The sequence below is a fragment of the Papilio polytes genome, unplaced genomic scaffold (assembly GCF_000836215.1).
Source record: "Papilio polytes unplaced genomic scaffold, Ppol_1.0 DF824024.1, whole genome shotgun sequence".
NCBI lineage: Eukaryota > Metazoa > Arthropoda > Insecta > Lepidoptera > Papilionidae > Papilio > Papilio polytes.
Genome location: NW_013525180.1, coordinates 28,228 through 38,066, shown reverse-complemented (window position 1 = coordinate 38,066; position 9,839 = coordinate 28,228). Strand labels below are relative to the sequence as shown.

At 31.9% G+C, this 9,839-nt stretch overlaps 3 protein-coding genes across 4 annotated transcripts in view; 2 read left to right on the top strand and 1 right to left on the bottom strand.

The window, feature by feature from the left end:
* The window catches only part of LOC106100906 (serine/threonine-protein phosphatase 4 regulatory subunit 3), an 8,165-nt gene extending 7,850 nt beyond the window's left edge, over window positions 1-315 (top strand). The window contains exon 11 of the mRNA XM_013279971.1: window positions 284-315. Within this exon, the coding sequence (XP_013135425.1) occupies window positions 284-315 (32 nt within the window). The remainder of the gene's footprint in view (window positions 1-283) is intronic.
* A 3,546-nt stretch (window positions 316-3,861) lies between these two features.
* Window positions 3,862-6,435, bottom strand: LOC106100995 (cilia- and flagella-associated protein 36). 2 transcript variants are annotated; one of them, XM_013280059.1, is made up of 7 exons: window positions 6,105-6,435; window positions 5,893-5,969; window positions 5,617-5,820; window positions 5,374-5,510; window positions 4,778-4,997; window positions 4,471-4,597; window positions 3,862-4,116 (listed from the first exon to the last, which is right to left on the bottom strand). In XM_013280059.1, the coding sequence occupies exons 1-7, from the start codon at window positions 6,217-6,219 to the stop codon at window positions 3,965-3,967; spliced, it is 1,032 nt and encodes a 343-aa protein (XP_013135513.1). In that variant the 5' UTR covers window positions 6,220-6,435; the 3' UTR covers window positions 3,862-3,964. The 2 variants fall into 2 exon arrangements, with proteins under 2 accessions (XP_013135513.1, XP_013135514.1); XM_013280060.1 differs by having other exon boundaries at window positions 4,101-4,191; window positions 6,105-6,434.
* A 262-nt stretch (window positions 6,436-6,697) lies between these two features.
* LOC106100994 (phosphatidylinositol N-acetylglucosaminyltransferase subunit H-like) lies at window positions 6,698-8,959 on the top strand. Its single transcript, XM_013280058.1, has 4 exons — window positions 6,698-7,061; window positions 7,202-7,326; window positions 7,700-7,795; window positions 8,554-8,959. Exons 1-4 carry the CDS (start codon window positions 6,779-6,781, stop codon window positions 8,662-8,664), a joined length of 615 nt encoding a protein of 204 aa, XP_013135512.1. The 5' UTR covers window positions 6,698-6,778; the 3' UTR covers window positions 8,665-8,959.
* The last annotated feature ends 880 nt before the right edge of the window (window positions 8,960-9,839 follow it).

Genomic DNA, 9,839 nt, shown 5'->3' with positions numbered 1-9,839 from the left:
CGAGCGAGGAGCGCGACGCCAAGCGGCCCCGCCTCGCGTAGTGCTACCGACACTTTCAAGGAATATAAAGCCATCCGTCTCGCTAGCTGTGCACCACGTCCCGATGACTGAAATGTAAGAGAAATATTATTACAAATGCAGCCTGAGATTTTATGTTTTTGATGAATGAATGACGCTTTAACTGCAGCAGTTAATTTTTTTATTTAAATAAAAGTCCAAATTTTGTAATGCAAGTTCCTTTGGTCTTGGATGTTTAAAGCAATGGTGATCACTTAATTTTTAGGTGATCTGTACTTGGATACTCCATTTAAATAGAATTAAAAACACTAATATTTCCGTGCATTATATTTAGTTGCATAAAATCTCAAGCTGAAATGGAAATATTAAATGGTAGTTGTAGATACATGTATGGTCCGATGTTGCGGTGATTTACCTAAGAGCTGAGTTTTCATTTTTTGTGTAAATAAGTGACTCGGGTTGTGTCAGCTCCACGTAACTGAACTTGTTACAAATGTTGACATGGAAACGTAGAACAAATTTTACTTTTTGATGAGTGAAATGTAAGAAAATAATTTTAACGGTTAGGTTAGTTATCTGCGGGAACGTAATCACAAAAAAAGTACAAAGCAATTTTCGAATGAGGTTTTTATAATATAAATAATGATGTAATGAAATAACACCGTGGATCGGAAATTGATGTAAAAATGTGTATGTATTTGTATTGATATGAAAAAAAATATTTAATTTGTCGACAGACACGTGACCAATTTTTTTAAAGTATTAAATTCTACATAGCGCTGTGGAATTGCTACTCAGTAGTGTGTATTTTTGTATATCTATTAACTCACAAATTAATTTGGTTATGATTTCTATCTGTTCGTAAATTATAAGTTTTTTACGTGTGTTGTTTAATTATATAAATATATAATATTTTGGTTTGTCTGACGCGAGCATGATTGTGATAGCTGTAGTTCCGTGTCATTCGCATTATTTATTTGCAACACTTTTTGCATTCGTATGCCTGTATTGAGCTTCTGAGAGAGAAAAAACATTTTACTATTGTCAGTTTTTTCAAATCATTTCATAGAATTTTTTTGTGATTAAAAATTGTAACTTAAAGGTATTTTTTTTCTCATAAATAATAAATTAACTCATTTTTTTTTAAATCAAAACAACTGCTGATAAAAACAAATAATTTTGTAATATAGATGATAAGCAGTATTAACCTACATGACAAAATTCTGTTTTATTTGTACAAAAACATTTTTTGACATTTTCCGAAAATCTTTGTTTTCGGGAAATGTTGAATTGTGTTTTTTCACACGATAGTAAAATTACTTCTATCATTATGATTTTTTTATTGTTTTTCGTCTCCGAGAAGCTCAAACAATTATATGGATAGCTTTTTACTGCTTTATTGTTGACGGATGCATTTTGATGTGGATCTCTTTACTTTTAAATTAAAAAAAATCACTAGTTCCTGCAAAAAAAGCACTTTAAGTGCCACTGACTCATATCGCGAGTTCATTTTAATACGTAAAATGAAGTGGCATTGGTAGTGTTAAATGATAGTACAGGGATCCATATCTTTATGCCAAGATAAATGCCACGGAGAGCACGTGCTTCTATAATGAAAGAAAAATCTTACATTTTCTTTCTTTTTTTTTACTGATGTCTGCTTAATTATCAAACTGCAGAAATGTAATTGTGAATTAACTTGAACCCTTTAATCTGTAGGTTCTTATCGATTTGCGTTACTATAATTTGTAAATATAACACTTTTATCACTATATAAAACTTGGTTCTGGTTGTAGGTTTCAATATGAATAATGAAATTAGGTGCTAAGCCATCATTTGATTTACAAAACTGAATTTCGGATTATTTTAAGATTTTCTTGCATTTTCGCAATATTTTAGTTTAACTACGAACATTATAATCATTAATAACTGCAATTTAAACACAAAGGCTTCGGATCTGTACGTTTTAATGTCCAATGCCACCAACTGGCACGGTGGCATTCAAACAATAAAGTTGTGGCATGAAATGTATTAAAGTAAATGTCATTAAAACATAAATTTCAGTTTAGAAGTAACCTACTTATTTTGGGAAGTTGGTTAATAAAGATTGATTTGCTTTAGTAGATACTCGTATCATGCACAAAGCTTGTATATAGTGTGTTTTAGTTAAATCATTTAATTTGTAATGCTTCTAATCATTGAACTGCTGTCAGATGAGATGCTTGTGATAAACAAATGATGAATGAAAAAGGTTGTTTTAAGATTGATATTGTCTATGAATAATTATTTATACAGTATGCTTTGTAAGACTTTGGTATTGCAATATGTGCAAAATTGAACTCTACACCTGAAATAGTAGTTTTTGTAGTGAAATCAATATGAAATCGAGCTTAGTACTTTGATAGCAACTTGTTTCCGACCGTAAAAGAATAGAGAGCATTTAGAGTACACTTTAGCAAGAAACACATTGTCATTTATATAGAAAAGCTAGTTTTAAAAGCAATTTTATTAGCATTCTAAAGCTCTCCCAAAAGTATACGCGTTTTTACAATTTATGTTCATTTTTTTAAGTTTTTTCTATGATTGTTTTTTTTAAATGGTTAAACATGTATTGATTACCTACTCAAAACCTAACCGTTATGACCCAAAGCCAAGCGTCTGCCCTATGAATACATATCAATTTATACATTTGATCTCACATTTACAAATTTTGAGGCATCCATCCAACAATATCTATTCATGTTAGTAAAACCGTTAAATTGGATAAAAAAATAAAATTATAATTGGATGTTATTGGTATTTTGATTTATTTTCTAATGGAAACAATATGACTAGGTGAGATTCCAAAGTAATTTCGCCTCTAGTCAATACTAATTGTTCTGGACCATATTTGCTACGAACCAACGAATTAGGGGGTTTTCAAATTCTATAGTAGAAACACGTGCTTGCCATGTTATACGCGGGAATGGTCCATATATTGTATGTCTGAAGGTATGCTATGAAAAACAAACACACGTTGAATTGACATGAAGATCGATCTCTTGGTTTTTTATCCAATGGACTGAAAATCTGTCTGTCTTGTTGATTGTCATGTCCTTCGATCTTTATGGCAATTCATGACCTCAGCCAATATCTAGTTTTGGATAATTTGATTGATATAAAAACACAATAATTTATATTCTAACCTGGAAATGTGCGATATTTGTTTTACTTATTTATTATCTGTGACGTGATTTTTAAATATAAAAGTGGTGGACGTCGATGACGTAACGGATGCACAGTGTAGGCGAGGCGTTTTATTACATACGTGGAATGAATTTGTCAGAGATATTGTAAATATATAATGTTTTATGTGTAATAACTTTATTTTGAGGTCTGCAAATGTCCACGTGTATAATAATACAACAATAGCTGTCAATTAGATTTTTAACGAATCTTATATTCCTTGAAATAACTTCCTCCCCCGGTAACGTTTTAGATAAAAGTAGACTGTAACGATGACTATTTTTTATCTGTCTAGGTGGATGACCATCATAAACTAATTTATACACAGATTAAAATTAAAAATAGATTTACCTATTGGCAAGTTGTGTAAAATAAATAAGCTTACTATAATGCTATTATTATTGTCACTAGTTAAGTAAGCAATATAAATATAAGGTAATATGAAATGCTTGTTTTTTTATTTCTTTACCATTTTATAAAGATGGTTGTCTTTTGTGCAAGTTTTCCTGTCATTTAACAAAAGATATAATATAGTTTCCATAGAATTAAGATATTAGTTTTATGAGCTTAAAATAACTCCTAAGAGATTGTTTCAAAAGTGGAAAATAAAACAACATATCGAGTAAAGAATAATTTATGAAGACAACATTAAAGTAAAACATAGGAATATGACACGTTTTCTTAGTCAAATTCTAAAGTCAAACATATAACTGTATCTAGTTTAATTGTGAGTATCGACGACTTCTGCCTTGAGCTTGGAGGCGAGTGCGCGGCGCAGCTGCAAGGCGGTGGGCGGCGGCTGCGGCGTGCTGCCACGGAGCGCCGCCTGCGCCGCGCGCGCCGACCGCGGCCGGCACTTGCCGCCTTCGCCTGCTGTACATAACACAGGGTTATGTTAACTTAGGAAGACACTCGGTGCCGGCTTTAAGAAAGTCGTGGTCCAGGGCGCTGGACAAAAAACGACACAAAACTTTTAGAAATACTGTTTTTACAAAAAGCTCAATTTAAATGGTTGAGGATTACAAAAGGAGGAGGTTTTAAATTAGTCTGTTTTTTATGGGAGGCGGCTGAAAACGATTAAGGATCAACGGCATTCAATGATTTGTTAACAGAGTTAAGGTAGAGTACTGTCAAAAACTGCAGAGTAATTGAGACTATGCAGGAGGATGAACAAAGAGTGTTATTACTGACTGTCTAAGTAAAAGTCAAATTAACAAGGTAATTTACCTCCCAATTCTGAAGGTGTTTCGGCAGCTCCAAGTTGTTTCTCGCGAACTTGTTTTTTGAGTGCCAACAACTTGTCTCTCTGCTGTTTGAGGTATTCCTGTCGGGCTCGAATATCCTCCTCGCTTACCTGTTATTACATATGTTCTATCAATATTTGAGTGACCTTGAGCTTCCACCACACATGTATAAAAACATCTCGCTTCTTCCAAATGAAAGCCAAATTGTTGTGAAAATCCACAAAAACAATTTCGATAAGTAAATTTTGCAACTAGCAATTCGTAACTGTGAATGTATCTATGAAACATACTTCTACTTTTTGAACAGGAATAATCGGTTCGGTGCGCTTTGTCTTCGAAATATGATCACTGTCGTCTTTTTTCTCCAGTTTCGTTTCTTTCTTTTCAATAATCTCTGCTTTCTTATCAAATGTTTGTAACTTAGAGAGTAGACTCTTTTTCTCCACCACGACGTCTTCCGGCGGCACAGCGACTGCGTCATCCGTACCCTCAACATCGTTCAACTGGAGCCTGGGTAATTAAATAAATATACCAGTGTATTTTCATGACCTACTTATATTGTGGACATGTGGATATTATTTTAGGACTAAAGTACTGACCGCGCTTTATTTAATGAAAGATAACAGATATTTGCATATTTTACATGACGAACAAAGGGTTGGGCTTTACAGACGAATATATTTAACGTCAATATAATTATGTAAAATATCTAGTTTTGAGTTTAACCCTTAATTTGATACTGTGACGAACAATTAATTTTAAAAGTCTACTGAACTAGTTGTTTCATATCCAAAATATGACTAAGTATTAAGGGTTAAAAGTTATAATTGTTTTAATTCGTTTTAAGGCTATGACGTGGGTTGAAAATTATAGTTCTGATGCTTACTTTTTAATTTCTGTCATTACGTCATCATTGTCTTGCCAACCATCCTCTTCTTCACTTCGTGAGGTATCTAGATCTTCAGAATCAGATGAAAATAGATTCGGTAATACTCCGTAGCGCCGTTCGATGAGTTCCAGTGCCTAGAAAATAGTAAAGTCGCTAGCGTAACAGTTAAGAAAATACTTTTAAAGCAATTGCTCCATTTTATTTCTCAAGACCAATTCCAATTTCATTATTTAAACCAACCTGTAGTTGAAGTTCAACATTCTTGTGAGTCATCATTTTAACGAACATGTCGTAATCATTGGCTGCCCAGATTTGTTCAAACAACCGCTTGTGGAAATACGCTGGTAGGTCAGCGAGATCATGAGCAGATATGCGACAAGCAGCTTCGAACTGGTCAGCAGAAATCCCTATATCGTCCATAAACGATCCCAGCATTACGTCCACCTAAACAATAACATTCTACAAATAAAATCTAATATTCAGTTAAAAAATACTGTACAAAGCGAAAATGTTTACCAAGTTACGATATTCGTCGTGGATCTTTTTATATTCTGGCCTGTCTATTACTTCTCCTGAGTCAGTCGGTTCAAAAGCTAAAAGTAACGAAAAATACATATGAAGAGAATGTACAATCCATACTATTTCATACATAAGCTGCTAGAATCAAACGTATCACGGTTAGTAGCCTGCTTAGCTTCTAAGCCTGGTATACATAAAAATGAACTTACGCAAAGACTTCTCTTCTATAAAGGTTTGTAGAGGTACATTCCAGACAGGACCATGAAGAAAGCCCACTAAGGAGTCAAAGACCCAAGCATTACTATCGGGATCATTCATGTTCATGTATGAGCAGAAGCTATTAACGGCACAAACGTTTAGTTATTGTTAAGTTAGGTAAATCAAGACGCCAATAAGATTTCTTCAATTTTAATGATATTTGTATTATTTGTTGTTATGGTAACTGCTTTTCTTATTGACCATGACCTCGAAAAATGCGCAGTTACATTAAAACCAATTAAAACACGTATGAGTGAATACAGGAAAAGTAGCCGGTTCTTCCCGATGTCATGCAAATACAAATGAGAAGGAATAAGAAGACAAAGGAGTAAGTAATTTTTGAAGCGTTAAATTAAAGTTAGACTTAAATTAGACTTTTTACAAACTCTTACATATGAACATTATTCTTTTAAAGTCTTTAGTTCTTAGAAGCGTTTACTTATTTGTTCCATTAGGGTGAACAAAATAATGTCTTGTTTAGTTTTAAATTGCAACACTTATTTGACAACAGTTTGTCAATGTCACTGTCATTTAAAGTCCGCATTTTCAAAGTTGACATATTTTGTTTGTATTGTATTATTGTATTGATTTTTTCAATTAAAAGATGTAAATAAACAAACTAAATATGGTAGATATAAGACAAGTACGCTATCACAAAAATGTGAACGGTGTTAACTTATGTCTTAAAATTAGAAATCGCACAAGTGCTCCGAATTCAAAGGTTTTCAAAATCTCATTCAAAAATAAGGAACGTAAGGGACATTGGCACAGACTGTCTCTGATTCTAGCTATTATTTTTAATATATTAGCTTTTGTATATATACGAATAAGTGTTACTAATTTACTTGTTATAATAATCGTTTTCTCATTTTTGGCATTCTTTTGGATTACACACAGTGTTCAGTCAGGTTTGTTGTTTAATTATTAACCAATCTTAATCAATTACCAACAAATATATAACAAAAGTATATAAACGGTTTGACTTATGTATTTGATTATAAGTTGGGCTAAAAGTTATTTACCTTTTTCTACATAATTTATGTTTCAGAGTCAATCATTGTGATTCCAACAGTAGGAATACAAAGTTCCATCAAATTTGTTTTTGGTCGAGAAGATGTGTTTGTTCCATGGTCTAACATTGATGACATTGTTATCAATGAAGTTATTAAGTTGGTGAGAAATAAGATAGTTTTCAAGTTTATAATATTTATTTTCCGCTGGTTGCATCAGAATGTTAGTTATTATACACTTATTGGTTAGAAAACTCAGTTTTAGTATATTTATTGTTTCTAAATGCTTCACTCAATTTTTTTATTACTTTACTCTTTGTTTTGTTTCTTTATATTAAGAAGTTTGCTATAAAATTTTATTAATTACTACAAAGGAAATAAATAATAATGTAAATATAAATTGCCTATGTACCGCAGTGGATGACCTAATGCTGTTAATGATGATATAAAAATATTATGTAAAATCACTTGCTTTGTAATAATTGAAGATTTTAAATTCAAGTACTATTAACTATTATTTATAATTTTCATTTCAGAATTGTGTTCTGTACTATCTTACTCTGTTAGTCAAAACTAGTCCAAACCAAAGTAATCAAGATTCATATGGGATAAAGTTAATGCCATTATTTAAGGTAATATTAGTTTGTTATTAAAATTGTACTGTACAGATTAACTTTCCTTTATATTGAATATAGCTTTCGTCTACTACTCCTCTGCATGCAATCTATACTATCTATACTTTTATAATAAAGCGTAAACACACACTTCTTTGTTGCCTAAGATGTCAGCAATTACAGCATATCTTTGAATAATTCTTTTTTTAATAAAAAGCCCTACACTTACGTCACACTTTAGGCTATATATTTCACGCCTTTAAACTTAGGTGGTAAATATTTTGGATAAATACCCTAATGTAGGAAAGAGACCATAACTTGCTGCCAACATCAAGAAAGGTTGCCATGGTTTGTCATAATGTCATGTCATTTTGACATTTGCAATTGATAATTTGACACATGTAAACAACAAAATAAAATTTTCATAATTCTATGCAGATGAAGTCGCACTGGAACAGCTCGTTTTAAGTACAAAAGTATTCACTTTTCTGAAAGTCTGAAAGAACACATAGGCTGAGTAGCCTATGTGTTCTTTCAGACTATCCTCTACATCTATACCAAATTTCATCTAAAACTGTTCAGCCACTTAGACTACAAACTCCATCCATCAATCTAAACTTTTGCATTTATAATATTACTATGACTAGCTGTCATCAAAAGTTAATTAGTAGCCTATGTGTTGTTGATCTAGACTATGTTCTACATCTGTACCACATTTAAGCAAGATCTCCATACATTTATAATATTAGGATATTTGATTGTGACTTTATTTGCAGTATACAAAACCGAGGTTAGTAATGCTAGAAATAATCTACTCCGAGTTCCAAACATTGCTGATGGGTGCACAGCGGGATGGTGTACGAAGTGGCTCTGGAGATGTGGAATAAAGTGTTTAATTAAATGTCTTATGTAGAATACTATAATTTACAATGTTTCTTTTCTTTTGTTAAACATCTATAGAATGCAGATGTTAAAAGTCTTGTTAGAAATGATTAAACAAATATTGTTTTTGTAACATTCCTTATTAATTTATTAATTCATTTAAGTGTATTGTATTTATTCATTATTAATAATATATAGTTTAAAAAGAACATTATTATTTGACTGGATGGGACTCTTCAGTGCCAGCCCTGGCTTTTGACAGAACTTTCAGAGATATTAAAATTGATTTAATGAAATGTATTGATTTCTTTGTTTATCTAAAAATACTAAGGATAGCAACAAGTGTAATGGAAAATATTGAAGATTAAAGTTATATAATTGTAGAGGATTTAATCTTACTTCTTACTTATATTATAAATGCGATAGTTTAGATGGATGTTTGTTAGAGTTTGGAGTCTAAACGGCTGAACGGATCTTGATGAAATTTCGCATAGATGTAGAGGATAGTCTGGAAGAACACATAGGCTACTTTCGTTTTTTTTAATTCCACGCAAACGGAGTCGCGGGCGAAATCTAGTTGAGGTATAAATGGATGTTTGTAGTGTCTGTTTATCTATCTGGGTTACAAGCGTGTGTTGTTATAAAAATGGGTAAATGTATTAGTAGAGAAATTTTACATTTTACAATAGCATTGCATCTTAATCACATTTTATTTAGATGTTGAGTTACAGAAACTATCTTATTTTGTACATCCTTATCTTATCGAGAATGATTAGATTGGTGTTTCATTAAAAAAAAGCCAAACGTATTTCTGCATTCGACATAAATATAAAAAATTAAATACAAAACTTATGACAACCTAAAGTATTGAAAGGAAACTTTGAATAAGGAGCACTCGAGTAAGGGTTTACAAAATCTTCATATAACTAAGTTGCTCCTTATAGTTGTAAACAGCGATCAGTAATCCCGTGGTAATAGTAATACTAATTATAAATGGAGAATTCAAGATGGATGGATGGATGTATATTACAGTTTGTAGTCTATCTGTAGAACTAATCGATGTTATTTGACATAGATGCAGAATATAGTCTGGAAAAACAAATAGGCTGTTTACGTTTGTTTTTTTTTTTACTTCCACGCGGGCAACTCGAGGGAGAAAGCTAGTATTGTTATAAAAATG

Bases quoted from the DNA above. Each gene is read 5' to 3' on its own strand.
- LOC106100995 (XM_013280059.1), bottom strand. From the start codon at position 6,219: ATGAACATGAATGATCCCGATAGTAATGCTTGGGTCTTTGACTCCTTA. The intron at 5,970-6,104 runs GTAAGTTCATTT...CGTTACTTTTAG, and splicing joins TATAGAAGAGAAGTCTTTGC to CTTTTGAACCGACTGACTCA. The intron at 4,598-4,777 runs GTATGTTTCATA...ATGTAATAACAG, and splicing joins TTCCTGTTCAAAAAGTAGAA to GTAAGCGAGGAGGATATTCG.
- LOC106100994 (XM_013280058.1), top strand. From the start codon at position 6,779: ATGGTAGATATAAGACAAGTACGCTATCACAAAAATGTGAACGGTGTT. The intron at 7,062-7,201 runs GTTTGTTGTTTA...TTTATGTTTCAG, and splicing joins TACACACAGTGTTCAGTCAG to AGTCAATCATTGTGATTCCA. The intron at 7,796-8,553 runs GTAATATTAGTT...CTTTATTTGCAG, and splicing joins AGTTAATGCCATTATTTAAG to TATACAAAACCGAGGTTAGT.